The 27,989-nt window shown below is 49.9% G+C and overlaps 11 protein-coding genes across 11 annotated transcripts; 5 read left to right on the forward strand and 6 right to left on the reverse strand.

Annotated features, from left to right (window-relative positions):
- Positions 1 to 2: 2 nt before the first annotated feature.
- Positions 3 to 1,552, reverse strand: An04g02640 (uncharacterized protein; the record flags this gene model as incomplete). The annotated part of the gene is made up of 4 exons (XM_059747380.1): positions 3 to 114; positions 172 to 1,294; positions 1,371 to 1,469; positions 1,531 to 1,552. Coding segments are annotated over 4 exons (1,356 nt in total), but the record flags the coding sequence as incomplete, so codon positions are not given.
- A 286-nt stretch (positions 1,553 to 1,838) lies between these two features.
- On the forward strand, positions 1,839 to 3,313 carry An04g02650 (uncharacterized protein; the record flags this gene model as incomplete). The annotated part of the gene is made up of 5 exons (XM_001401596.1): positions 1,839 to 1,980; positions 2,036 to 2,100; positions 2,150 to 2,352; positions 2,403 to 3,025; positions 3,075 to 3,313. The coding sequence occupies 5 exons, from the start codon at positions 1,839 to 1,841 to the stop codon at positions 3,311 to 3,313; spliced, it is 1,272 nt and encodes a 423-aa protein (XP_001401633.1).
- A 60-nt stretch (positions 3,314 to 3,373) lies between these two features.
- An04g02660 (uncharacterized protein) lies at positions 3,374 to 4,294 on the reverse strand (the record flags this gene model as incomplete). Its single annotated transcript, XM_001401597.1, has 2 exons — positions 3,374 to 4,065; positions 4,162 to 4,294. The coding sequence occupies 2 exons, from the start codon at positions 4,292 to 4,294 to the stop codon at positions 3,374 to 3,376; spliced, it is 825 nt and encodes a 274-aa protein (XP_001401634.1).
- A 436-nt stretch (positions 4,295 to 4,730) lies between these two features.
- On the reverse strand, positions 4,731 to 6,029 carry An04g02670 (uncharacterized protein; the record flags this gene model as incomplete). Its single annotated transcript, XM_001401598.3, has 7 exons — positions 4,731 to 4,900; positions 4,949 to 5,094; positions 5,145 to 5,200; positions 5,259 to 5,540; positions 5,588 to 5,692; positions 5,762 to 5,908; positions 5,961 to 6,029. The coding sequence occupies 7 exons, from the start codon at positions 6,027 to 6,029 to the stop codon at positions 4,731 to 4,733; spliced, it is 975 nt and encodes a 324-aa protein (XP_001401635.1).
- A 421-nt stretch (positions 6,030 to 6,450) lies between these two features.
- An04g02680 (hypothetical protein) lies at positions 6,451 to 7,470 on the forward strand (the record flags this gene model as incomplete). Its single annotated transcript, XM_059747382.1, has 5 exons — positions 6,451 to 6,633; positions 6,872 to 6,922; positions 6,981 to 7,026; positions 7,167 to 7,184; positions 7,298 to 7,470. 5 exons carry the CDS (start codon positions 6,451 to 6,453, stop codon positions 7,468 to 7,470), a joined length of 471 nt encoding a protein of 156 aa, XP_059606042.1.
- A 482-nt stretch (positions 7,471 to 7,952) lies between these two features.
- Positions 7,953 to 9,179, forward strand: An04g02690 (uncharacterized protein; the record flags this gene model as incomplete). The annotated part of the gene is made up of 4 exons (XM_001401600.1): positions 7,953 to 8,114; positions 8,179 to 8,568; positions 8,632 to 9,078; positions 9,135 to 9,179. The coding sequence occupies 4 exons, from the start codon at positions 7,953 to 7,955 to the stop codon at positions 9,177 to 9,179; spliced, it is 1,044 nt and encodes a 347-aa protein (XP_001401637.1).
- A 538-nt stretch (positions 9,180 to 9,717) lies between these two features.
- On the forward strand, positions 9,718 to 12,594 carry An04g02700 (uncharacterized protein; the record flags this gene model as incomplete). Its single annotated transcript, XM_001401601.3, has 2 exons — positions 9,718 to 9,915; positions 9,973 to 12,594. 2 exons carry the CDS (start codon positions 9,718 to 9,720, stop codon positions 12,592 to 12,594), a joined length of 2,820 nt encoding a protein of 939 aa, XP_001401638.1.
- A 537-nt stretch (positions 12,595 to 13,131) lies between these two features.
- Positions 13,132 to 14,844, reverse strand: An04g02710 (uncharacterized protein; the record flags this gene model as incomplete). Its single annotated transcript, XM_001401602.1, has 2 exons — positions 13,132 to 14,730; positions 14,782 to 14,844. The coding sequence occupies 2 exons, from the start codon at positions 14,842 to 14,844 to the stop codon at positions 13,132 to 13,134; spliced, it is 1,662 nt and encodes a 553-aa protein (XP_001401639.1).
- A 1,641-nt stretch (positions 14,845 to 16,485) lies between these two features.
- An04g02720 (uncharacterized protein) lies at positions 16,486 to 20,090 on the reverse strand (the record flags this gene model as incomplete). Its single annotated transcript, XM_059747383.1, has 9 exons — positions 16,486 to 17,621; positions 18,273 to 18,523; positions 18,563 to 18,788; positions 18,842 to 18,904; positions 18,951 to 19,293; positions 19,346 to 19,390; positions 19,438 to 19,655; positions 19,709 to 19,820; positions 19,872 to 20,090. The coding sequence occupies 9 exons, from the start codon at positions 20,088 to 20,090 to the stop codon at positions 16,486 to 16,488; spliced, it is 2,613 nt and encodes an 870-aa protein (XP_059606043.1).
- Positions 20,091 to 22,016: 1,926 nt separating this feature from the next.
- Positions 22,017 to 23,030, forward strand: An04g02730 (uncharacterized protein; the record flags this gene model as incomplete). The annotated part of the gene is made up of 2 exons (XM_001401604.3): positions 22,017 to 22,067; positions 22,182 to 23,030. 2 exons carry the CDS (start codon positions 22,017 to 22,019, stop codon positions 23,028 to 23,030), a joined length of 900 nt encoding a protein of 299 aa, XP_001401641.3.
- A 1,175-nt stretch (positions 23,031 to 24,205) lies between these two features.
- Positions 24,206 to 27,517, reverse strand: An04g02740 (uncharacterized protein; the record flags this gene model as incomplete). Its single annotated transcript, XM_059747384.1, has 1 exon — positions 24,206 to 27,517. One exon carries the CDS (start codon positions 27,515 to 27,517, stop codon positions 24,206 to 24,208), a length of 3,312 nt encoding a protein of 1,103 aa, XP_059606044.1.
- Between the last annotated feature and the right edge of the window lie 472 nt (positions 27,518 to 27,989).

A 27,989-nucleotide genomic window follows, 5' to 3' on the forward strand; every position in this document is an offset into this window, starting at 1 on the left:
GGGAGAGTAGCGCCTGGGGCGTACAGATCAGCACGGAGGAGCTTGCCCTCGTTGATGCAGTCCCACACCCATTGGGGCTGGACATAGGTTCTGCCGGGGATGCGGGTTCCCGGTCTGACCTTCTGAGCAGCGCCCTCTGTCGAAGCAGCAGGGATAGCGGGCAGCGAAGACTCGGGCAAAGAAGGACGATCGACAATCTGGTGGGTGATGCGAGTATCCGTCTCATCGTGGGTGAAAGCTCCGTCGCCAAGGACAGCGTCCCAGCCGATCCTGCTGCAGCCGAAGGAGCGGAGGATGAACTCCAGGGGCGCCTTGGGAGCCTCACGGGAGATGTAGAAAACGAAAGGTGCGAACAGAGAGCCAGCCTCATCTCCGCTCAAGTCGGGCTGGGGCAGAGTGTCGGCCTCGGGGGCAGTAGGCTCGAATTTATCGATCGCCTCGGAAGCTTCTTCGGTTGTCTCGGTAACTTGCTCGTCTTTCGTCTGATCCAAGCCTGCGGTCTTGATGACCTTGTCGACCTTGGCCTGAACCTCCTTAGAGACTTCCTGGTTGGAAGGCTTGCTCGCCTGCTTGTTGGCTTCGAGAGCCTTGGGGGTTTCGCCGACGGTGCGGCCCTCCAGAGTGAAAGCCGCCAACTCAGCACCATTCTCGTCACTCCTCTTATCGAACTTGGGGGGATAGCGAAGGCCAAGAGTCGAGTAAAGACGGTAGTTGACGAATCCGAGCAGAGTGGTGTAGAAGTCGACGAAAGTGGCCATGATACGGTAGTCGACGTCGCCGTTGACACGCTGCACGAAGCGGTAGGGCACAAGCCACATGATGTCCTGTCCCTGGATGGTTGCCTGGTAGTAGATACCCTTGATCGACAGGAAAGATTTGCGCAGGGAGTTCGTGGTGATCAGGTAGTGCTGGAACTCGTGGGTAACCCGCTGGCAGGGAGCGATGGTCTTGGCTGGGACATGGGGAGAAGAGGGGAGGTTGGCAAAGAGGAACAGCAGAGACAGGGCATCGTCAAGATCTCTCAGAGCGTCAATGAAGGTCGGGTAGCGCTCCTTGATGATGTGATCCAAGGTGAGTTTCGGCGCGTGGTTCTTCTCCAGACGGGACGCATCTGAGACTTCACCACGTCCAAGGGAGCGGGCAATCTTCTTCGCAAGCGCCTTTTGGTCACGAAACTTTCTCAGGAGAGGCTCATGGAGGAGGAACTGAATATCTTTCGTGTAGTAGAAAGTGGTGTTGGGAGTGGAGGTCTTGGAGGCCTTCTTCTTGCTCCGGGGCTCACGGGGATAAATTCCTGTTTTCCGACAAGAAGAAGAATCAGCACCGTGTATATGTCTCAATGCCTCAGTCCATCAATAGGATATGCATACCCTTGAAGATACATAGTCGACGGAAATCCGGGAGGGAAATCTGAAGTTTGCGCACGGCCTGGGTTCTGGTAATAAAGTTTTTGGCCTGGCCAGAGGTTCCTGAAAAAAAAAAGGGATTGTTAGCATGAAATTGTCGCATGAAAATCATGAGTGTATGTACCCTTCTTCTTGATCTTAGCCATGTTTGCGACAGTTCTGGTGCAAGTGTTGCGGGTTGAAGATTGGAGAAAATCCCGATAACCAGAAAAATCTCGATAAGTTTTTTTTTTCTTTTACTTTTCTGGATCAGCAGCTCGGAGTGGTCCGTGCACGGCGGAAAAGGGAAATGCGCGGAGTCTTGGCACGTGAAGCCAACCGGACAGCTGGAGATCCGCGGCCTCCAAATCCCCAATCGCTTCAAGGCCGTTGCATAGGCCGTCTCTGATCAATACGGGCATGCGCTAAGTGGCCAGTTTACTTGAAGTCAGTATGGGGGTAGATCATAGGAAAGCCGCCGTGTTCGGTGGTGCTCTGGCCCTGCGACTTCTTCTCTCAGTATTGTTCCCCTCACTCCCCGACTTGTTGACGGGTAGAGTCGAGGTATCAACACCGGTGACCAGCTTCAAAAGACGTGAGTCAGAGCTAACAGGCTTGAAATTACTGGAGACTAATGATCGTCTTTATAGTTCAAGAAGGTCTTTTCCTGTACATGCGCAATGTTTCCCCCTATGACGGAGGCGTCTTCCACCAGGTATAGCCGACGACTATACATCCGAGTGAACACTCCTAACAAAGCACAGGCACCGCTACTTCTTCCTCTATTTTCCCTCCTACCGAACGCACAATCTCATCCTATTCCCACTGCGGTATTCTACTCGCTGGTAGACCTGGTGAATGCGAATGCTCTGGTTACGATCTCGGATTCGGGGCAGGCGGTATCGGGGAGATTCTATTCGGCATTGCGGAAGCATATTAGATGGGATGGAGTGTCTATCGCGGCATGGTAAAGGGCGGATATCTATACTCGGTGTTTCTTGGTGCTGACCTTGTCAGGTTTCTATTCAATCCCTTCACCATCGCAACCTGCTTGGGCCGATCGACTGGGGTATTTACTACAACCGGAATCCTATACTCCTTTTCAAGCGCTGTCACTGGAAACAGTCTGAATGCAATGCTGTCTCTGGGGCTTGCATCGTACCTGTCGATATATCCCGCACTTCTCTTCATTCCGCTTGTTCTTCTATGCTACGACCAGCGAGTCCAGAAAGCCAAGGTTTCCTCCGGCGCCCTACCGTTCGCTCTACAACACTTCGCAGTTTTCCTTACATGCATTGCAGGACTGCTTGGCATATCTACTCTGTTGATTGGCGACTTTTATAGCTTCATCTCTGCGACATATGGTGTCCAGTTGCTCGTGCCTGACCTGACCCCCAACGTTGGCCTTTGGTGGTATTTCTTCATCGAAATCTTCGACTCTTTTCGCGAGTTCTTCCTAGGGGTGTTCTGGCTTCACTTGGCTGCGTACATGGGTGGCCTTACTGTGCGACTGCGCCGACAGCCTTTGTTTGTGCTGACGTCCCTTCTGGGCATCTTTGCCATATTCAAGCCATATCCCAGCATTTCCGACGCCTCACTATATTTCGCCCTGCTTCCACTCTACCGCCACCTCTTCCCTCGTAAGCACACTTCCGACTGTATCTATTGACATGTGCTAATAGTATTTAGTGATGCGATACACCTTTTTCGCAATCTCCGCCCTTCTCTACGCCACTCTCCTAGGGCCCGCCTTCTATCATCTCTGGATATACGCCGGCTCCGGTAACGCCAACTTCTTCTACGCCATCACTCTGGTATGGAGTCTTGGCCTATCAATATTACTAGCGGACACCATCTTCGCCGCCCTCCGCGACGAATGGGAATACGACAACCCAGAGTTGCGCGGCAAAGAAGTGCGACAAGTTTAACTGTACTTTAATCTACATACCCACTATAGCATCATCCAGAAAGAATGAAGGCTCCATAGATCATACATACGGCCCTCCATCCAACCTTACAGACATAATCTTATAATCCGGCTCCTTAACCATCCCATTCCTCAGCCTCCTCGGCCGAGGACTATACTCATCCGTACCAAACCCAATAGCCTCATAAAGCCTCTGAGCCACCCCATTTGACGTAAACACCGTCAACATAGCCTTCTCCATCCCAACCCGTCTCCCTATCTCCATCAACACAAGCAATAACCGCTTCCCGAGCCCTTGCTTCTGCACCTCAGACGACAGATGGATCTCGTAGAGATAAATCACCTCTTTCCCGTCCTCGTAGGTAATCATGAATGACATGAACCCGACCACTGCGTTCTCCCCCTCCCCTTCACCATCATCTGATGATAATACCTCCCGACGAACAACCAAATACTTCATATCAGGAAGTTTCATCTCCTTCTTCTTCTTAGTGGGCGACCACCCCGTCGAGGAATTCTTGTATGCCTCTGAGGATGTCTCCTCGATGAGATTGAAGCATGCATTTAGGTCAGTGGTGGGGATGGTGGCTGCGTCGTAGATAGATAATTTGTACTTTTGCTCTTCAGAGGATATTGTGTCTTCGGGTTTGTAGGTGTAAGTCAAAAACTCAGAAGAAATGTACTTTGAACTGAATTCCTGAATGCTCAGTTGGTTGGTGCGCTCGACGAGCGGGAGTGATGGGGATGAATTGTCTGCGATAAAATTAGCCTTTATTCCTTTGTTATGTTATGCTATGAGATGAATGGAGGTGGATTATAATTCTATTTTTTTTTTATATAGTGACATACAGTAACTCCCATTGCGATCATACTCATGGTCTTGTGGTTGAGGCTTAGCTCGTGTCTTCGGATGTTGTACGCGTCTCCGCCGCGCGGTAGTAGTGTTCTTGGTTACTCGGCCTGCTTGGACGGATGATGACATTGTAGTCTGGCTTTTTCGTGGTGCTCGTTGAGTTTTTGATGTTGCTTTTATATTAAGTTCTCTGCGTATTGGAATGCTTTAAAGAAATGAGCCTTGGTCTTGACGCTTCGCTGAGTGTTGAAGATTTGATGTGTGGTGTGAGCGAGGTGATTGGCTGGTGTGCGGGATTTACGGTGTCCTTCCCATGGCAGGCGTTGTGCCGGGAAGGACTGACTTGTACATGCATGCATGCCATGTGTACCATGCATGGGTAGTGGGAGTTTGCTTTTACTAGGTCTATTTGAAACTTTTTGAAGCATTTATAGCACAAGGTGTCTACGGTTGCTTTTGTTTATTTTTCTATATGATTCCGTGTTCATGATCGTTGTATCTACGAGCTATATATATTGAGGGTAACAGACAGGGTTGAGCAGTACATAGAGTCCTACAAATCTCTCTATGCTTGCTCCGCTCTCAATTTCGCAGCAAATTCCTCAGCCCGTCTCTCAGCCTCTTCGGCTCCCAGCTCCCCGAAAACGTCAATTCCCCAGCGGAAGGGGTAGTTGTATCGCGTGTTGCGGTCGAGTTTGTTCAGGGCCTCGAATTCAGCGTCGGGGATGATGAAGTCTACTATCGTTAGATACCAGTGATATAAATGCGCATTAATTGAAATACCTTGGAAGTTACTCTCAATGCGGGAGGGAGTGACACTCTTTGGCAAGACGGCAGTGCCGCGCTGAACAGCCCAGGAAATCAACAACTGAGCGGGCTCCTTTTCCAGCTTCTTCGCGATTTCTTGAACCTGGGGGTCGTCGATGACACTGCTCAGGTATTAGCATGCGAAGAGAATATAATTAAGTTGTGGACGTACCGAGGTAGCTCGTAGATATTGTTGCCCAGAGGGCTATATGCGACAGGAAGGATGTTCTGGTTCATTCTGTCAGCAAAGTTCGATACATCAGCCGTGATGAAGTCAGCTGCTTACCTTCGCCTTCAGATACTCAGTGAGCTTTGGCTGGAGTAGGTATGGGTGCGCCTCGATTTGGTTCGCAGCAGGCGGGATGGTCGCGGTCTTGAGCAGCTCCTCTACCTTCTCGACGGTGAAGTTGCTCACACCGATACTGCGAACCTTGCCCTTTCGGACGAGGTCCTCCATAGCTTTCCATGTTTCAGAAATGGGAACATCTGCCAGCTTGAAGCGTTTCGTGACCGGGTCTAGGGGAGGCTGGAAAGAGTTCTGGTGGATGAATGCCACGGGCCAGTGGATCTGAGTTTGTTAGTAGAATATTGGGATGAGTATAGATACCGACATACCAAGTACAGATCGAGATAGTCGGTCTGAAGATCCTTGAGGGTCTTGTTGACGGCCTCTTCCACATTTTCGGGATGATGGTGGGTATTCCATAGCTTGCTGGTGATCTAAAAGGACATGAAAGGAGGATGTCAGTCAAGTGCACCAGACAACAGGGAATGCGACATGACACGGACAAAGATTTCCTCGCGCGGCACTCCTGATTTCTTCCAGCCATCTCCGACTTCTGTTTCGTTTTGATAGATGGCGGCGGCATCGATGTGACGGTAACCAGAGCGCAGAGCTGCCTCAACCGCATTTTCTACCTCGTGGGGTTTGGACAACTGTGACTGTCAGTTTGCGACGAGAGGTGCATATCTGGAACGGTTCGCATACCCATGTTCCTAAACCGACGGCGGGGATCTTGTATCCCGAGTTAAGCTTAAAGGTACGTCCTAGAGACATGTTGTTATAGGCAAGATCTGTATCGGAGTTTGGAAGAATGTGTGATATTTGTCCAGGTGAACAGAAGCCACGAGCTTAAAGTTCAAGGGGAAGAAGAGAGCGCCATGGTCAGGAGTGAGGGGATAGCAGATTACCCCTCATTCAACTGTCGATCCCGTCCGCGCAATGCAATATCAAATCATGTTAAGCACCGAGCCTATGGAATCCACCGAACGTGTGGTGTTTGGTGCGTTTTAGCCGTTTCCTGTCGTCAACTCATCCTGCTGGGTGATTGCGCGATGCTTTAGGTCCCGCTTGGGTTCGCCAGATAAATGGCCGGATAGTCTGATCTATACTCTCTGATGAGGAGAGATTTCCCATTCTCATGTCATCTCTGCAGGGATAAGGAGTAGAGTGAGATACTCATCGTTTCAGAATAATCATGTGGTCTGGACTACTATTGATGCAGACCGTTCGACCATTGGACTCTGTATTATCACTGATGGTCCGACAGGGGTGCACCCTTCTGTTTTATTTATTAAAGGACCTAGTTGCAGCATCATCGTTAGGAGAATCTACTCGCTATTTCGCACCAGGATGGCGATGCTTCGCGGTTCATTACAAAGTAGTTATTTTCGCGATTTCAAAGCCTACGCCACTGGCCCCTCAATGATAGTAGTAACCGAAGTGTCCCCCAAATGGACATGAGACTGGTTAAATTGACAAGGTATGGGCTGTTAAAAAGTTATTTGAGCGAGAAAAAGTCCTCGGAATATACTTAGGATTCTACATAACGAAGATAAAGCTGGTTCATGGGTTTAGTTGAGTCGGACAATTAACGATCGCGATGTAAAAGCGCCTAGGAATGCGCGGAGTTTTCTCGGCCTATCCAGATGGCTAGTGCGGGGCTGATAGTCCCCGAATTTGGGTCGCATTGCGCATAAGCAGCTTGTATCTACCCCGTATAGATAGATGACAGCCAGGGGCAGCTTATTTTTTGTCGACACGTTGCACTATTGTGGAAATGGCTGACAGGAGGCCTTTCGGCGTCTGAAGAGTGAAAATCCAAGGTCCTCGGCCTTCGAACCCGGGGAAGCAAGCGGTTGTCCCTCCAACGCCCAACTGCCCCACGCCACTTTCAGAATACTCAACAATGAGCCGCAACAGTGCATCGATGTAAGACTGCCGTTTCCTAGTCTATCATCTCATCAATGAACAGTGCTCTTCATCGGACATACACCCATTTGGATTTCAGTGATCAAATTGCACATAGGTTGACCAGGGTGCAGTCCCCGAGATAGTCGCGATAAGGCAAGGGAACGCCGGAAGGGAGGAAGTTGAAGCCAAACCGGAAAAGTCTGCTCTTTGCCTGGCGGGGGCCCACGGCCCACTTCATTCCTCTTCCACCATCTTCCCTATGGAAGAAAACGCGAAGCTTCTGCTCAATTGCTGCAATGGATAGTAGGATTCGCTGCACGATGACAACTAAATGGTTGATCTCAAACTATCATAACACGTCGTCATGGATGAACGACGCGGCAGCGATTTGATCACCAGCATACCTTATGCTGGAGGCTTCTTCAGGCACGACTCATACTACTAACAATGCCCCACTCGCATAGAATGGTGGAAGAACGGATTTATCAGCAACAGAATCATCGTGGGAACAACTGCCTTCTCTATGCGTACCTTGATTCGCTGGTTCAGCTCAGGCTCCATATTCTAAACCTTCATGGCCATTAACTAAGTCTTGGGCCTTATTATTAAGCCCACCGTCACTCGAGTGGAGCTTGCCCACTTACGTCAAGAATCAAGTGCAAGAGCTCTTTAAAAGCTACAGATCTTCCAGCCAAGGTGATTCCCAAAGCTTCATCACGTTCTGTTGCTATTGTCACCTGTCATCCACTGCACCTGCACCTTCCAGACCGAAATACACCAGAAAAAATGGGCGCTACATCTCAGAAGCAGTGGACCGTCCTCAACAAGGACAACGACTTCGATGGCCTCACCTTTGGCGATGCCCCTATCCCGAAAGTCGGTGAGAACGAGGTCTTGGTGAAGTTCCACGCGGCGTCGTTGAACTTCCGTGACCTGATCATCCCTAAGGTGCGTTCCCCATCCCTAATTGTTAGCCAGCTGTCCTCCTGACAGGTGATCCTTATTGTTGCAGGGCCAATACCCCTTTGCGCTTAACTTCCCAGTTGTTCCTGGCTCCGACGGTGCCGGTGAGGTTGTCGAGACTGGCTCCAAGGTGACCCAATTTAAGAAGGGTGACAAGGTTGTCACCCTGTTCAACCAGCAACACCAGTACGGCCCCATCGATGGCAGGGGTGCCAGCTCCGGACTTGGTGGCGTTATTGACGGTACCCTCCGCCAGTACGGTGCCTTCAACGAGAACGGTCTGGTCAAGAGCCCCCAGAACCTCAACCACCTCGAAGCCAGCACCCTCTCCTGCGCTGCTCTGACGAGCTGGAATGCTTTGTATGGACTGAAGCCCTTGCAGCCTGGTCAGACTGTGTTGGTACAGGGAACCGGAGGTGTTAGCATCTTCGCTTTGCAGGTAAGGTTCCCATATTCAGGGTTTGTAGAACGCACCGAATGCTGACACAGGTTACCACGCTAGTTTGCTAAAGCGGCCGGCGCAAGAGTAATTGCTACTACCTCGTCCGAGGAGAAGGCGAAGAAACTGAAGGAATTGGGCGCCGACCATGTCATCAACTACAAGACTGAGCCCAACTGGGGTGATGTGGCGCGCAAGCTGACTCCTGACAGCGTTGGTGTCGACCACATCATCGAGGTCGGAGGCAGCGGTACCCTCAACGAGAGTTTTAAGTGCATCAAGTTCGAGGGTGTGATCAGCATCATCGGATTTGTTGGTGGTGCTGACCCCAAGACCATGCCCAACGTTCTTGATACCTTGAGCCACATCTGTACTGTCCGCGGTATCTACGTTGGTAGCAAGGCTATGATGAACGACATGGTCCAGGCCATCGAGGCCAACAACATCCACCCGGTTGTGGATGAGAAGGTCTTCACCCTTGAGCAAACTCGGGAAGCCTACGAGTACATGGTAAGTGATTTTTCTTTTCTGCGCAATAGTTGACAGGATACTAATATAACGAATAGTGGGGACGCAACCACTTCGGAAAGCTGGCCATCAAGATTGAATGAATGCGGTAGAATGTGGCGGGGAGGGATTCTTAGATACAGCGTAGGCGATACGATTGAACGAGTACCAAATACAATAATTATAATTCAATATGCTGAAAGCAGCGGCAATCTCATGCCAACTCGGTCCTCTTTCTGTATGGGAGCAAAACTATCTGGCTATTAGTGTTACGTACTGCCTAGTAAACCCAGTAACCGACCCAACAGCAGGGGCAATAATTCCACCCAGAGGGTACTTCCAGAAAAGAGGCAAGTTTGTACCATGGTAGCAGATATCAGTCAGAATCTAGTTGATCAACAACTCGTTTGACTGCAGATGTGAGGCCAGCAAGGTGATCCTGCAAGCCAATCAAGGATGGGAATGGCTCCCCTCCCCGCATCGCCACCTCATCTTGCACCTCGACTTCTTTCATCATCATCACCGCAACGACTCCAGCTTTCTTCATCCGTTGATTCAAGCTGATGTGTGCTTTCCATTTCTTCCGACCAACCTTACTTTTTCAAATCCAATTCCTATCAATAGCTCCGGCAATTAGTCCAGATGCAAGCCAACACAAGACATAGATCGACCTTGCCGATCTACGGTCCCGATCGCAAGAACATCAAGAAGTCTCAGATCAAATTCATTCGTCCAGCACAGATGAGTTTGCTTGCTCGAGTGACGTGCTATCCTCCCTTGGGCCAGATAACATGTCACCAAAGGAGGTCCGGGAGCTCGGGATCCACGGAACCTGATACGGTAGATAATAAACCTCCGTCTTCCATGATACTGCCGAAAGATAGCTAATCCCTATAGATCAATTTCACCGTAGTGCTAGAATCAAGCACCTCATTTCCAGTGCAGCCCTGGGATATCCAAATATGGCACAACATCTCTAGTTCTGAGTGGACCGCAACGTCACTCAAGAGTCACGGATCTCCTGTGGCACCACTCATGAACGGCAGCGAGGAAGACTATAACTACTTCCGTAATGTCTTTTCAGGGAAGATAACTCTACCTTCAAATGCCGGGCATGCACAATTCACTGTTCGCTATCGAATTAATCCTGATGCCGAATGGCAATGGGTGAACCAGCAACAGGGTGCAAATGATGGGGTATTGGTATTTGGCTCACAAAAGCCCGAGTTCACTTCGCTCGAGACGACTCCAACAGATTTCAAAAAGTATTTCGAGGGAATGTCTGCGGATATCAGCATTGAGCCAAGAAAAAGCGAATCACCCGGTTCGAACTTGTGGCATCTTTCCGGGAAAGCTCAGCCAGCTCATGCAGGCGAATCTGGATACAAAGAGGTGGCCCTCGGAGTGCCAATGTCAATTCTGCGGTATTTCTCCTTGGTGCGCATCTGGACTCCATGGCTCGGTCCAAGGCATGGACAAGGGAAATTTGAATTGTCCGAGGAAGCCATTTTGTGCTCCTTTCTGCGGACTGACGGAGTGAATATTGTGCTTCTTGGGTTGTCCGGCAAGGATAATATCTTGACGACTTTTGGATCAGGCGAAAATGGGGAAGTAATCGTCAAATCCCTCAATGACAATGCAGAGCCATCTACATTCCAAATACTGGCTTCAGCTGCGGAGGATTATGAGGTTGCAATGAGCGCGATCGTATACGAAGCTCGCAAGCTCGCAAGACCATATGCCGAGCAAGAGGCGTCCGATACCAAGCGGGCCCCAGTTTCGCCACCCCCGGACGATATAGTGGTGGTAGAAAAGGATGTGAAGGCTCAGTGGATGGCTGAGTGGTACGATGGCTTAACCTACTGCACGTGGAACGGACTAGGTCAGGATTTGACGGAAGAGAAAATTCTTCGTGGTCTTGACTCACTGAAGTCTCATGGGATCCAGATAGCTAACTTGATCATTGACGACAACTGGCAAACACTAGACGATGCCGAATCACAGTTCAAGAGGGGCTGGAGGCAGTTCGAAGGAAACCCAGCTGCCTTTCCCAAAGGGTTCAAACAGACCATTGAAGCCATCCGTCAGAGGCATCCGAACGTCGAACACATCGCAGTTTGGCATGCAATCCTCGGATACTGGGGAGGAATTTCAGCGGAAGGTGATCTTGCTAAGAAATACAAGACCAAGAGAGTTGAGATCAAAGTGCCTGCTGTGGGAGGCGCTATCTCGCATGCGTTTGAGAATGGCTCAGTGCTGGCAATTGACCCGGATGACGTTCAAAAATTCTACGACGATTTCTATAGATATCTTGCCTCAATTGGAGTCGACTCCGTCAAGGCAGACGCCCAGTTCTTTCTCGATTTGATCAAAGACCCAGAGGACCGGAGAAGATTTATCACCGCTTACCAGGACGCATGGTCTATCTCCACGTTGAAACACTTCAGCTCAAGGGCTATATCCTGCATGTCAATGTTCCCACAAGCCATCTTCCACTCACAGCTTCCAACGACCAAGCCTACTATTCCCCTCCGGAACTCAGACGACTTCTTCCCCAACATCGAATCGTCTCATCCATGGCATATCTTTTGCAACGCCCACAACGCCCTGCTGACCCGCTACCTGAACGTCGTCCCCGACTGGGACATGTTCCAAACAAGCCACCCGTACGCCGGTTTCCACGCCGCGGCACGCTGCGTCTCCGGAGGCCCAGTATACATCACCGACGAACCCGGTAAGCACGACGTCTCCCTGATCGACCAAATGACCGCCAAAACGATACACGACGGAACCGTCATCCTCCGCCCAAGCTTGATCGGCCGTGCCATGGACATCTACCACGACTACAAAGAAGGCCACATAGTGCGCGTAGGCACCTACACCGGCTGGGCCCGAACCGGCAGCGGCATCCTAGGTCTCTTCAACATCTCCACCGCCGAGAAATCCACCATAACCCACCTCTTAGACTTCCCAGGAATCCACCAAGACTCTCAAGGCGAGTACATCATCCGCGCTCACACCAGCGGCATGATCGCCTCGGACCTACGCGTCCCGGACACGGAATCATCCCTAGTGACGGTGACTTTGCCCCCGAAGGGCTGGGAAATCTTAACAACCTACCCAACATACACCTTCGACCTGAAGGCCAACAAACGAGCCTCCACCTCAACGCCCACAGAAACGAAAGTATCAGTCCTAGGCCTAGTCGGCAAAATGACCGGCGCAGCAGCAATCATCTTCTCTGATATCTACGTCGAAGATAACGGAAGACTGCGGTTCGACATTAGTCTCAAGGCGCTGGGCACATTAGGGATCTATTTCTCCGACTTGCCGGACTGGAGTATTGATGATAACTTCATGGTCATGATTCTGGGGAGACCTGTGCCGAAGAAAACTGTTTGGAAGGAAGGTGGTGATAAGGGGAGGGTGGTGGCGGTGGATATTCTGACTGCCTGGAAGGAGATGGGGTTGAAGGCTGGGTGGAGTAATGATGTGCTTGTTGAGGTGTTTGTTGGTTGAAACGTTGATAGATAGGGATGTGGCTGACGCTTCAGAGGGGGCTATACATATTGTGGAATTTTCGTCAGTGGGTGGTAGTACAGCATAGTATAGAACAGATTGAATATACACAGATGGGGATTATGCTCTAGGTTTTTCAAGAAGGGCAATGTATGAGTAATTCCTATTCGGAGCAAAGAACCTGCGTAGTTTTGAAGTATGAGACTGAATTTACATAACTCGACATAATATTTAGAATAGTCATGTAAACATCAAGAAAGTCTCTAGAATGCATCATGGACTCGACTTATTACATCTTCACAAAACCACAACTTGTACACCATTCAGTTATCATTCATTAATATAAGGCTAACGCACACAATAAACTGACAACAACACATCGCAACATACTTCAGTAAAATCCAGAACTACACCCCTGCACAAACCCCCTCCCTCATCTTCCCAACCTGCCCTTCTAACCCAATCCAACCCAACCCCACACACCCCTCCAGACAAAGAACTCCCCTCTCTACCCAACCACCCACCCAACCAACCGACCTAATACTCCCCCGTCGGCAATCCCCTAGCCGGAACATGTTGCCCATGAAACCCAAACGGCACAGGCCCAGCCACCCTCGCCCTTCCCAACTCCACCAGACTCCTCGCATCCAAACAAAGCAAGTAACTCTTCCCCGTCATCCCATCCAACACTACACTAAGCAACACCCCATCGTCCTCTTCTACACCATCGGGATTCGCAACGAAGATGGGCTCTCCAGGAGACTGAGCATGATGGCACCACACCTTCGTCTCACCGGACTCATTATCGAACTTGATGATACTGTCGAAGAGGGTAGATTTCCCCGTGTCCGCGACAGCGTACATGTAGCGGTGTTTGCGGGTGACGTAGGCGGGGTGCATGGTGGGGAGTTCGGGGGAGAGGGATTTACAGGAGGCGGATTCGAGAAGGGCTTCGGGCAGCTCATGAGATTCAGGGTTGGGTGAGGAAGGAACAGCAGGGAGGCGGAAGCGGGAGACAGAGGAGCAAGTGGCATCTGTTCTGGGTTTAGGGTGGGGAGAGTCCGAGAGGAGGTTTTCGTAGTAGAGTTTGTGCATGAAGTCTGCCGTGTCGAAGGTGACGAGTTCGGCGACGATGTCGGTCTCACCATCCTGGTTTGTTTCTTGCCAGGCGTTGATGGTGTGGAAGCAGAAGAACGGGCGGCTGGTGTATGTGGCGACGAGACCCTTCTTGCCCGTCCGGTCGACGACGTACCATGTTGCTGGGAGGGAAGGGTCGAAGGGCTTGATGGAGTCGAGGAAGCTCTTGGGGCCGGAGTCGGGGTCGGCGGTGGAGATGTGAGCGTTCCAGACGCAGACCACGACGTAGTCTTCGGTGATGAGGAGGGAGTGCAGGTAGGCTGGGGTTGCGGGGAAGGTTGCCAGGATGGTGGTTTCGCCGGTGGATGCGGAGGTGCCGAAGACGCGGTAGGTAGACTCCGGGCCAAGGTCCAGGTTGTAGTTGAAGACGTCGCCGGTCTTGGGATCGGAGCGGGCGTGTGAGGCTGTCTCGGAACCTTTCAGGTCGGGGTGCAGGTTCTGCTGGCTGGCGAGGCTGATGGGTTCTAGGGTTTCTGGGTTGAGTTGCTTGAAGGCGTTGAGGTCGGTTTTGGCGTGCAGGGTTTTGATCCCGGAAGAGGTGTCCCAGCGGTGATTGTTGTTGGAGGTATCACTGAGGCCTGGCATGTTGATGCTCAGAGTGACTCCGATGTTGGCGGTCGACGGATTGGGAGTCTCATCGGGCTCGTACTCCGTTTGGACTTTTTGGTATACGACCTTGCAGGGGTCTCGCTTTTGGCCGAAGCTGAATTTGTGCATTTCACCGGTCTGTCTTATATTCTCGATGAGAGCGTCGGTAGAGAAGCGGGAGTTGTACAAGACGCGCACTGATGGGTGGGTGTCGTTTGGAGCTAGAAGCTGGAATCGGTGAGTTTCACTGAAACCATCGAACCAGTGGCTGACGTGAAATGTCTCTCCATTGACGGTGTCGACCTTATATCTGCCTGGTCCAGTGCGGTAGAGGAAGCCAGCTGCGTAGGCGGGAATCTGGCCTTCGACGGGGAGCTCAATGGGTGTTTTCTCCTCGTAGTTGGCGTCAAACTGCGGAAGCGAATTTAGCATAGAAGAATGTTTCGCTCAGGAAGAACTTACGCCTTTGACATTAGGCCAATTGTTGAAGTGGTCTTCAACGCGAGTTTCCTGTACGGTGGACATTATATGAGCAAGACACTGAAAATTGCTGGGTGAGCGGTAGACTGGAGGTAATGATTGCTGTTGGAATGATGGATGATAAATGTAAGAAGAATGAGAGGTGGAATGACGTACTATTTATCTGTCTAGCTCAAGCAAGGAGTGGGCTGTGGCCAACTTTGTTGCAGTTCAAAGAATGGCCCGAGCATAGCGGTGGGGGAATTCCGCCGGAGATGGAGCTGTCATATCACCGTCTGATATACGGTGGAGGATTGCCTATTCTCGCAGTGTGGTCAAAAATAGTCACCTCTGGCATGCAGCAGGTCTTGTTTCCCTTTTCACATGGCTGCTAACATTGATACGCCGATGTTAGCCACATACTCGCAATAGACGCAAATGCTTAAGTTCTTATATACATTTGGAATAATAGTAGCAATTTACAATGCCCGGCCCTTCGGTATTCGTCGGCACTCCGAAACTCCAAATAGGTCTTCTATTCCCCGTGACACCCGCGCTATTATTTGATGATCCTATCCGATAAACAGCTCTGTGTACTAGAACAGACTCACCCATCCGACTGGATACCATCGCGTAGTGCGCGAGCTTTCAGACGGGTCTGGTAATTCGGATAGTATGGTTGGAGCCCAAGATCCCACGTGGGAAGTGCTACATCAGGTATTGGGTTTATAGGCTCGGGCTGTAATTTGTTAAGCGTCGGCGAAGGAGTGTGCTGGTTGCGCGGAGATCCCCCGCTCTCCTGTAGTCGCAAGTACGTGCAATCCTTCCTCCGCGTGGCGCATTCTAAGCATGGCTTACCCCCATCACAGGATTTCTTGAGCCTTGCGCAGACGTCACATGCATGTCGTTCTTTGCCACCTATCCGAGGTCCTGGAATGGTCTGACCGGCGTGTATACGGGCAGAACAAGATTTCCAGTGTCGCCGCAGGACATCTCTTAATAAGGCGCCAACGTCAGTTCATGCATTGAGCTATTATGCATAGCATACGCACCCTCGTTTGTAATGAGAGCCGCAGAATCCACATTTGAAAGGCTTCTGTGAGCTATCTAAACGCCAGCAATTAGCACCACACACGGGATTCGCTCCAAGCGGCGCGTGTATCATACGAGTAGCTATATGTCGCTTGTGGTGGTCTAAGCGATGAAAAACTGCCGAGCAAAACTGACAAGTCCATATCTCGTCCATGGCTCGGTTGTCGGTAGAGATCTGTATAGTTGTGTAACCCACGAGGCTGGAGGCAAATAAGCAATATGCCGTTGGATGTAGCGGATACACTAGGCAGAAACGAGTCGGACCATGCGGGGTCAGAGCATTCGATTGCCGGTTGCGACTGAGCTTGCAGCGGGAATCATCCACATCGGCGGGATCAAGGACCGTTAGTCTCCTGAGAGGAAAAAAGCAAAGAAGGAAAATCCAGGAGCGGAGGTGAGGCGGGATCCGAGGGAGATGCCCCTCCCGAGTCAGCAATAAGCAGAGTGGAGGAATCCCGCAGGCTACCGAGCCAGTGCGGATTAGTGAGGCGGAAGTGGAGGTGGAGGTGAGCCGAAGGATTGGAAATCCCGGCGGCATTCCCCCGCAGAGCCGGGGCCGATTGGTCACATCGCGCATCAGCCACCATGGTTTGTTCACCGGATCGCGAATCAATCTCACGTATATGTATTGCGTGCTAACATATATCGACTACCGATGCCGTATGGTTCAGTCCAAATGGTTCCGTCTATACTGGCATCGAGGAGCCATCCGTGGCAGATGATATCATCATCTCCTTTACGGTAAGATGGCACGGGAAAGGCTATTTTCTTGACCAGCGAGTCGAACTCGACGCTTTCTTCGTCTTTGACATAGTATTTCTGTTTTTCCAACATTCGAGACTTGTAGCACTGAAAAAGTTGTCGTACGAAGCCTGTGTCTTCCCCGAGATGATCCTTGCCACTAACCATCTCGAACTCATCGGCTGAATCTGCAATTAGAAGCCGCTCGAGTGAGGGTAAGAAGTCAGTGGATTGCCAGCCAGACCGAACATCGCGATCCAAGCCAGAAGGTGCAACAAGGACCAGATGTGTCAATTTCGAACATCGGCGGAGCCCCCCGATGAATTGCATGGACGTAACATCAACTTCGCACAGGGCAAGACGGCGCAGACGAGGCCATAGTGACCACACCGCTGGTTCATAATCCGCCTCCTCCAGCTGGTCGGAAGGAGTCTCCCAAATGTAGGGTAGCTTTTGCGTATCAAGGCAAAGGTCGTCTGCGGCTGAACAAAACTCCTCCAACAGTGTCAAGCGCTTAAACGCTTCGCGTAGCATAGGGCGCACCTCTAGCTCGGGCATTGAGGGGTTATAGAAGCGCAAGGGTAAATCAATCACGAGCCTGGTTAAGCGGTGACAAAGGTGAAACGAGAGCGTTTCGATGTCTCGCGCAACCGAGGGCCTATCGGGCTCATCCAAAACCAGTACAAGGCCAGCTGCAGTACGTTTCTGTACTTGTGCCCCTGTATCATTGGGCCTTCGGTTGACTAGCTCTGGTGGCTCACATTGGAGCAGGTGCTCCAATAACAGTTCATCGTCAATCAGAAGACAGTGATTAATGAGAAGCCGTCTTGCTATCTGGCAAGTGAATCGCGATACTAATGTCAAGTTGACTAAAGTATCGATTTCCCCTGAAAAGTCGGGATAGGCCACCGGCGGATCTGGAGGGATGATAGACTCAATAATGAGTTGAATAATCTCGGGCGGGAGACGCATTGGCACCAAGGTAACCCCGGCGAACTTGTCAGGTATGTCTGTATGTGAAGCAACGATCGTTTATAGATTAGTACTAGGAGGGCACGATCACACAGGCAACAGAGGTAAGAAGTTGTTCAGAGCCAATGTCGATCTGGGCGAATGTCTCTCATGGATGTTGGCGGGGGGATGCTTAAATCCTTCTATCCGGCAAGCAAAGTCAACAAACATGAGAAGGGCGTCGAATTCCCCGGTCGCCGTAAAGCTATCCGTGATGAACTGCGAGCATCACGGGAGATTATTAACGCCCAAGAAACTAAATACTCTGCTTAGAATACTCGACTCAGCTGGAAGAATAGCCAGTTGTTGTAATGATGCCCAGCTTCCTGGAGATCTGCCGGAGTCGTCCAGCCGGCCGATCTTGGCTTAGTGCCGGTCCAGGTGATGGCTAGACCCGATCTAGCCTAGCGTGGTATCCTCCAGCAGCCACCATTTCATCTCATCTTCCTATTTCTATATCTTGTAAATACCTTTCGAATATGACACACCAGGAAAAGCCTCATTATTATCATGTCTATATGATCTATCGAGTTATGGAAAAGGCCGTTCTCACGGATTATTTCCTGTCACTGCTCCCCAAATATATGCCGCCCAGCTTCCCATTACAAGCAACACCAAACCAGTGAAGCAGCAGATCGAGATCATCCTACTACGCTGGTAGTGTATTACCAGATGATGTTCTCGAAGCTTGCCGATGTACTCGGCTCCGCAGGCCAGGCGCCGCTTGCGGGTCCATTGCAGAGGAGCAAGATCCCGGCCGATCAAGGAGCCGATCAAGAGGATGATCGAAACAATCGCGCAACAGATAGCCAGGAAAAGATAGACCCGCACAGATCGACGGTAGGAGTCATTATCAGCATCTTGGAGCGCACCCGTAATGATGCCAATAATAATCGTCATCCTAAATCATAAGGTCAGCCCTTGTCTACTACATGCTCACTTGGCTACTAAGGGGCCATACGCGTTATTCATGGTAACCTTTAGTGCGTACGCAGACCCAAAGACTGACTGATGCCAAAGACTCGTGCGGATGCCGTCGATGATAGATGTAGGACCCAGAGAAACCGCAACTGCGTATATACCAAATGCCGCGGCTGTCCCTTGTTTGGACTCGGCGAAGTTCACCAGCACCATGCTGATAAAGATACCTAATCCGCACACACATACTGCGACAGACAGTGAGTAGATTATAGGTTAGCGGCATGCGTTAATGACTTACAAACAGAAGCCCGATGGCCGAGGATGTCGATAAAAACTCCCAGGCAGGGTACAAGGAAGAAACCTGGTTTGGTCAGCGATGCCTCTTGTAACATCAGTTGATGACCCACCTGCATATTGGGCTAAAGAGCTGTACCAGCCCGCCGTGATTGCGTCGACATTGAATCTCTTCTGAGCCAACTCTGTGGCGTTCGAGCTGAAGACACTGGCGGTGCTAGTCTGGAACATTGAGAAGGCGAGAATAGCCCAGAACATCCAAGGTAACTGGAACATCTTGCGGAGTTCAAACTTTCTGTTCTTTTCGGTCAGAGTTTCCTGGGTTGCCTTGTCTTCGCGACCACGGAAGTGTTTTTCGCAGTAACGATTGAACAGCCAGAAGAAGCAAGTTGCTGCGTTCGTGAAAAGGTTCATGAAAACGGACGTCCAAAAGACCCATGCGAAATTTCCAGTGTTCTGTAGATTTTCATGTTAGATCGGTTGGCTTCAATATCGACCGGATTCATACCTTGGCGATGATGTTTGCTGTTGACTTTCCTACAAATCCTCCAATCTTTATTGGTCAGCTTTATTATGCACCGTATGTGGTAATATGCTTACCTTGCCAATTGCCAGTTCAAACCCAAGGGTTGAGGCGAATCCATTGCTTGGAGGAAACCAGGAGGAGAACATTTTGTACTGGGCTGTTTGGGTAGCAATGTCACCCAGGGAGAGGATAATCCGCCCGCCGACCATGAAGTTGAAGGATCGAACTGTGGTCGCAGCAGCCACTAGTATGGAACCGATAGTATACACGATATTGCCATAAACGATCATTCCTATGGCAGGTTAGATCTTGCAAACTGAGCGACAAACGTTGCGGTATACTTACGAGCACCTCCTACTCTGTCGGTTACAATACCGCCCGGCAGGAGAAGGACGGTAGCCATAAAGTTCTCACTAGCCTCAAGTAACGAGAATTGAGTGTTCGTGATGTGCATTTGCTACACCGAAGGTTAATAATTGCTCCGGTTTTGGAAGCAGTCTATCCTTACCTTCTTCAAGGTGCTTTTCATTGCTCCTGTAACGCCACTGCTCCAGTGGGACCCAAAACTAATGCAGGAAATAACAAACACCGCAATCAGCTTAGCGAGCAATGGCGGCGGACGTTTTCCATCTGCATTGTCCACAACTGTGTTGTCTTCTGAATGAAGTGAGTCTGAAGGGGTAGGTTCTGCAGTTGTAACCTCGGTGGTTTTCTTTTCGGTCGCCATATTGTAAGGCGAGGGTAGAAACACCACCAACCGGATATTATAAGGCCCACGAAGAGTCTGATGATGTTGGTTCGCGGCCTTCGTGCAGTCGATGTTCCCGTTTTTGCAAGGATACCCAGCAAATTCCCGTCGCACAAATACAAAAGCGGGCAGCGAAGAAAGGGATGGATCGACACAGTCTTTATAGGGACACCAGCAGCGATTAAGCTTGTTCAGGCAAGCTAAAGCTTCTTTTCTCACCGATCGGACCCATAGTGCCAAGAAGATACCATCAGATAAGATGCCCGTGTTTCTCCGACTGTCGCAAAAGCATCCCTTTCGAGGAAAGCTGCCCTTCTCAGGATTGCGATATTATTCTTGGCATCCGTGAAAACCTCGACTTACTGGAGCATGTGGTGTGCTAATAATATTAAAGCTGTGGCTGTGGTCTCTTTCATTGGTCATACCCTGCTCATTGTGACTGATTGATAAGATTGGTGTTGTGATATGACCCACTCCGCGGACAGGTTCCGTAAGGGAAAAGCCATGAAGGGACTCAACGGGAGGTGCAAACGATGGTTTGCCAAGCCTGTTCCACTGCTCGATGATAATGACTAGCTCTCAAACTCGTAATGGCGTCCACTCAGTTTGCAGATTGCCCAGGAAGAGCGCGCTGTCCGCTGACTCCGCTCATTTTGCCTCCTCCCCCGATAGTCAAACCCTGTCGCACTCCTGTTGGGATGCAGACTGCAGGTCTCCGGTCTTAATATGCATGCCCTGTTTTCAGATACTTAGTCAATGGTGATCGTTGCCAGTCTGCCAATACTGGAGCTTCCGCCATCTACGGTTTTTGCCTATGAAATGAGCCTTTTGCCAAGAAACAAACCTTCTGCCTAATTGACGTGTCCGCCATCTGCATTCGGGATTAATTATTAAGGTTAGTTGGAATGCTCCCCACCATAGCACGTGGAAATTATATCAGTTGGAACACTTTAGGAGACGAGTCTTCACACGTAATTACTTGCTCATCTTGCTCAAGTGGATTGTTCCACCTTCCAGGGACCAGCTTCTCGAAAAAGTCAACCTCCGAATAGTGGGGACAATGTCACAGGATAGGGACTAGCGTCCGATCCAGGAGCCCGATCGGAGGAATGAGCTACTAGCTGTCGAAATTACATGGAAGAGGCCAACAATCGCGAATTCCTCGTGTTGTTTAGCTCAGAAGACGGGTAGTGGTGCCAGGCACTGATATGTCCTTTGTCTGGCCTTTACGTCTTCTTTCAGATTGCCATAGGGCTTTTCTTAATTTTCAACCCTGACAAAGGAGAAGGTCTCTCCTAGAGAGCCTACTGATACCAAGACAAGGAGCATGACAATACCTGCTGGCTAACTCCGATAGCATCCTTCACATACTACATTCACCGCTTAACGCTGACTGAAAATACATCCATCATGCCAGAATGAGTCAAAGGATCGGTAGAACTAATAGTAAAAGTAGTCCTGCCGAACAGTTCAGAAAGCAGCATTTTAATTTGTTCGCCGTGAAAGTATCGCTGTGAAAATGCCTTCCAAGGCTAGCATCGCCGCCTGCGTGGTGTTGAGTGAATAGAAATTAGACCTCAGCAGGTTCCGTGAGAAAAGCTCGCTGTCTACGGGAGTTTCCATAAAGCAAAACTCCCACACAGGTTCATTAGTCAGAGGATAAGTCACGCCCATATAAACAAACCTGAGGAGGTCTGATGCTAGCTGATAAATGCTTATTCGCAGCATAACAGTCTAGGAACTTCCTATTCCATCTATAACAGCCCACACCTCTGCCATTGCAATCTAAGCGCATTCTAAGCGACTTGCCACTTGGACAATCTTTCAATAGTATCCTTTGGCACCAAAAGTGTCTTCCCATTGCTCACCATCAAAGCCCCAGACAAAGTATCATTCATCATCAGAATGAAGTTCGAACGACCCCCTTCGCCCCTTGCCCTCGCTGACGGGAGGCTTGTATGTCGCGAACACCTCCTCGTGATCTGCGCTATGTGCTGCGTGGATTATAGCCACACGAGAGAGGATATTGAAATGGGGGAAGCGGGCGACACCTATAGCTATGCGAAACAGGAAATCAAAATGGGGGAAGCTGGTGATGTTTATAATGACAACAGTTCTAACAAAGCCTCCAGAAAAGAGAGGCATACGTCGAACCCCATGTCAAGGGAGATTGATGAGCCAAACCAAAAGTCTTACAACAGACTCAAGGGCCATGGAAACAGATCACATGGCAAAGAAAGCCAAATGCAACCCGTTATCCCCAAGACATTCCTTCCCCCAACCCCAGACGCTACTCCACGATCACTCTTCAAACCTCTCGTCTTCGTATCCGAGGGCAGGCCTTCGATACGCCGATTTGTTGGAAGAGAGAACTACTACCAATGCCTGGTATATACAGCTGGCGCATGCCATGACAATTGGAAGGGAGATGAGAACTATGCTAAGGCAGGATGGTCATTCGTATACAGGCCCCAGAATCCATCACGCAACATCACCGGTGGGGTTGCTGGTCGCCTCGAGATGACGGGCCCAACTAAGGTCTACCATAGGCAGACAAGCACTCGTGCAGAACTGCGAGCTGTGATTGCGGCCTTGAAATATCTGTCTCATGATGGGAATACGTTTGACAGCTTGGTTATTGCTACGGACTCGAGTTATGTTGTCAACGGTGCAACACTCTGGATCCGCAAGTGGCTCTCGAAGGGTTGGAGAAGTGCTATTGGGAAACCAATCAAGAATAAGGACTTATGGGAGGCCCTCCTGAAGGAAGTGAGGTGTTGGTATGAGGAGGGAAGAGAAATCTATCTGTGGCACATTGATCGGTTGCACAATCAGGATGCAGTTAGACTGGCTAACTGGGCGACTGTCCCAGACTCGGCTCCTATTCAGTTCGAGGAGGATATTTCTCATTCTGGATGATCGATCATGGAGAGCCTTTATCTACGGTGCTATAGTAAGCCCTCCCTTCTTTAGTTGTCACTTTGGGTGCCTTCTGGGTTAACGGAGGGCTAGTTGCGTTGGCCTCCCTCTGCCTTAATTTTGCTTTGTTAGTAATCCAATATGGGACTACTCAGGTGCCACAATATGATATGAAACTCCGCAACACTTTAAGAACAAACAATCTATTCATCATAAGCTATATGGATTCCAGAAAAGTAGTCTTCCTCGTTCAACGGCCACATACACTACGCAGTGTATGATCGCATAAACCCAAGATCTAAGATAAACAGCCACTGGTGACGACGCTCCTCATAAGCAGGTTACCTTCCCTCTCATATCAATTCACCTATCGCACACCTCTCAGCGGTGGGAGTTGATTTCGGAATTTCCCACGGAATTTCAGATCTCTAAAGAGATGAAGTCGTTCATTTGCTAACCACATAATACGATCCCCTTCCAGGACCTTTACGCACTAGAAATGAATGCATCTCGGAATCAAGCACACCTTATTCTTGAAGAAGGAAGGGGGATTCGCGCCGCTTACTGGCCTTAGAACCTAGATCATTTTCCGTGGGGAAGACGATAGTATCCGTATTGCGAGGGTCCCGCTGTTCCGGCCAAACTGGGAATACTGTTGGATGTCGAAGCTCGATTCTAACAACAGTGTTCCAAGGCAAATGCTTTGTTGTTTTTAGTGAAAATGCGCAGGATTACGTGCTATGGCTGCATGGCATTTTGCGCATTGGAGATTACTAGAGTGCGGCGATAAGCAGTTGCTACATGCAAATATCAGGAGTTCTATACAGTGGAGAATGCTACATGGGACTGCCAATCCAAAGCTGCAAACTGATTCAGAGCTAGGATACTAGATTTGAGAGTGGTAACTATCAAAGACCCTAGGCCTGTCGTTGGGTCTAGTTGACACCGGTTGTCAGATACCGTCCTAACGATCGAGGGAATCACAACCAAATAACAGAACCACGAAGGGAATTGCAACAGAAAAAAAAAAAAAAATCAATCAATCAAATGTGCAAGAATTGACAAGGAAATATCAGTTTGGAAATGCGAGCAAAAGTAACAAGCGTAGACAATCTCAAGCGAACGACAATTGGACCGACGAACCATCAACGAATATCCTTCTTGAGACCTCCTTTTCACTGCAATTTTTCAAAACCCTCATTATTGGGAACTCTTAAAATCTTCCAAAGAACGTCCTCGGGACTGTTCAGGTAAATCACTCGCTTCTCCCTCTTGTGGAGGTTGATAAAATTCCTCCACAATTGGAACGCCCGAGAGTTCGCGCTGCCCCCCATGCCTTCATCCCCGATCACGATCAGCCCGCCTTGTGCTCGACTAAGGGCCACACACATCCGGTGTGCGTCCGCAACATGACCAAGCTTATTTCCGCGTCCTGGGCGAGTTGTCGAAACTATCACAATGGGCTTCTCACGCCCCTGCGCAGCATCTACGCTCATAACATCGACGCCACTGAGGCGGAATTCATCATGGAGAAGTTTCTTCAAGAGATTCCGTTCCTCCGCGTAGTACGACAGCACCAGGATATCTTCAGGCGGGCACTTGGCCGCGCACAAATCTCTCACAAATTTCGTAACTGCCGATATGTACTTGGGGTTGAACATGGACGTCCCATTCCGAAGCCTCCAGACCTCAGAGTCCTTGACAGAAACGAAATGTGACCTCCCAGGGGCAACATCGTATCTCCGCGTCATGAACTGATCCATTTCTGGTGTCTGACGTGAAGCCGACTCATCGTTGATGAGGTTTCCCTCATAAAAGCTTTCACTCACAAACCTTGCGATTGACGGGTGCATCCGGTATTGCCTGGCTAGAAGTATTTGACGGACTCCAGTGGCAAGGAGCCGCTCAAAGAGAGAAAGACGCTCGGAGTTGTAGGCCTCATTCCGTGAGACTGATGTGACTGTGGGCGGGAGTTGGGCGACGTCTCCGCTCAGAATAACCTTCTTGACTGACGGGTAAAAACGAATAAGCGGGCTTATGGCAGTGCCCTCACTTATTTGTGTTGCCTCCTCAACTATGATTATTTTTGGGCAGAAGCGTCTCAGAGCCTTTCGTCCGGCCGTTGAAGCCGTACAGAGAACAATGCTGGCCTGCTCCAAGTAGAATTGCTGGATTTCAAGCCATGCTCTTTTATAGGAGGTCACGAGAGACCTTAGCACATCTTCAGGGCTCTCCGGATCGTCAAATAGCTCCGATGGGCCACGTAATGTTAGTTCCGCGTTCATTGATTCGGCGAATAATGATCCGCGGCGCGCCAAAGAGATTTGATAGGTCAACAAGTTCCAGATGAGAGCCATCTCGGACTTCTCCATTTCTGTTCCTTGAGGCCATTCGGATTTCAACTGAACGGCGAGCTCTACTCGACGAAGAATATGTTGCCCCAATGATACCTGCTTCGTAAGCTTCTTGTCTGTTTCAGCAGTTGCTGTCTCCACGCTGAAGCGTAGGAGCTCCAAGAATTTCGGGTCTATACCGGCATTCCGCAAGCTTTGTCTCGTAGAATCAAAATTCCTCTGGGTCTCCGTCGTCGTGTGGGCCATTTCGGGCGCCATCTGGTTATCAACGTCTTCCCCAAGTTCAGTGTCCAAACGAAAGATTCCCTCGGTTCCCAGGTTATCCTTCGTAAATAGTTTGAGTATTTTCCGAGTGATTTCATCTAAACCATAATTCGATCCGCAAACAATCAACATCGGATTCCGCCACTTTCGGTGAAATGCCGCAATGTGTGCAGATACACTGGTCTTTCCGGTACCAGGAGGACCGGTAATTAAAGTGACATAGTTTTTATAGCAGGTAGAAGGAGTTGTTCCTTCTTGAACGGCCGCTATCTGTTGGTCATTGAGAGTTGTACGGATCGAGTCGAGATAATTTTGAGCAGCTGCGGGGGCCGGCACAGGCAATTCGTCTTTTATCGTTCGGTTATTGTGAGCTAGAAGCAACTCCCGTAGATAATTATGCTTTGGGATCTTCAAATTATGATCCCCATACAGGACGTATCTGATGGCCTGTCTTGCTTGTCTGATCGCGGACTGCTCATTACCGAATTTCACGACACCAGACACCTCCAGAACGTGACCACCTGTCGGAGTCTGGTCAGACCTCTTCAAGCGAATAGCGACAAGGCTTGATGGTATTCTAATATGTGAGGGAAAGCTCGGGAGCTTGATAACCGTACCCAGCCATGTTTCCTTCGAATTCCCATCGCTAGCTTGTTGGCTCACAGTCACTCGGGTACCAGGCTCAGGGAGGGCTGATTCGTTTTCGACGAAAACGTCCGATGGGAGCCTCACTGTTGTGACATCCAATATGGCATAGAAATACTTGTCTACACCCTGGGTGTGCACTCCATGAACGGTAGACAGTGGGTACAGACTAAATGTGTAGCTTCCATTGAATGTGTTGCAGTAGGTCGTGCGCTGATATTCGGCCTCTCTTAGCAGCCCGACGGTTTTGATAACCTCATAATGGCGTTCATTTATGAAGTGATAAATGGCGGGAATCAAGTTACCAAGTACAGCAGGAGTAACAAAGGATGGGGGGTTGTTCATCCAGCCACGTTGACGGACTCCAATATGATTGATAAGAGCCTCATCAGAGATGGCGGGCAAAGTGTCAATCCTGCACCAAGTTCCCCCCGAGATATATCTGCAGTCATAGAGGGGAAATGGCCCTAGTGTTGGCATTGGCATCGCTGCCAAGAATTTCCAATTCTCTAGTAGATTTCCTCGTGCCCGGGTAATTACTCTGACCTGCATATTACCCGACAGAAGCTGACGGAAGATGCCCACAGCTTGGTTTTGGTCAGAGGGAAAAGATGCCAGAGCATCGACAGATAAGTCAAATCCCATGCCATACGGCACCTCACTGTGGCTCCAGGTTATGGTATAATTGTCGGCATTGGGTGTTCCGCGGCACCTGGCTGCTTCGCCTGTGGAGAGAGTGGTCCATAAAAACTGTACCCCCTGCAGTCTGCTTGAGAAAGTATGGATGCTACCTTGTCGAGGATTCTGATTTGGTCTGTTAACGGGACGGTCTACGTCGAAACCCTTGTTCCCGAAGGCGGTCCAGATGATGGTGAACGACCTCTGCTTGTTTCCCGGATTAGAATCTATGAGCTGTAGTTCCAAGCAGAAATGTGGCAACTCGGCGCCTCCACGGATGCTAAATCTCAGCCTTGTGTGGTCCGTACAAGCGATAGTCTGAAACTCCTGCTCATATTCTCGCCTCACATTGATGTAGCACGCCATGTCCGTCGAGAAAATCTGATAGTCATTCACTGTGTGTTGTGACTCTCTATACCGACGGAAGGCATGTCTATCAAGCCTGAACAAGTTCTCGGGGGCTGGAAGATATGAGTTATACCAGTCTAGGTGGTCTCTCACCACCCCCGTAAAGTCAATAACTCTTGGGAGGTTGGGTTCCGACATTCTGAGAAGATTCGGTCTGCACAGCGGCCCACAGGGTCTGCTGGAGACAGGAGAATGAAGAAAGATGGCAACTCAAGGCGAGTTAGTGAAGAGTAATCAGGCGATCTGAGAGACTATCTTTACCGGCTTGACGTATGTAGGTATGGAAGAAATCGGAAGAGGATTTGCCCAAGTAAGAGAAGCTTGATAAAATGAAGAAAATAATTGTAGAAGTTCGGGGGAGAGAGGTGGTTTTATAGGGAAGAAGCTGCCGTTTCCCGGGCCATGATTCATTGAACAGTAACACCCAGTGAGGGACTTTTCACTGTTAGTCACCCAGCGTATTCACATAACAAGGCCTACGAAGAGAACACCATTCAATCTTAGTACCGGAAGCATACTAGTGAAAGGCCATATCTGCAAAGACTGTACAAAAGTTTCCAGCACGACGAGTGCTGCTAACTGAGGCCAAGCAGTCTATACCCAGGCATAT

The sequence above is a fragment of the Aspergillus niger genome (assembly GCF_000002855.4).
Source record: "Aspergillus niger supercontig An04".
Classification (NCBI taxonomy): domain Eukaryota; kingdom Fungi; phylum Ascomycota; class Eurotiomycetes; order Eurotiales; family Aspergillaceae; genus Aspergillus; species Aspergillus niger.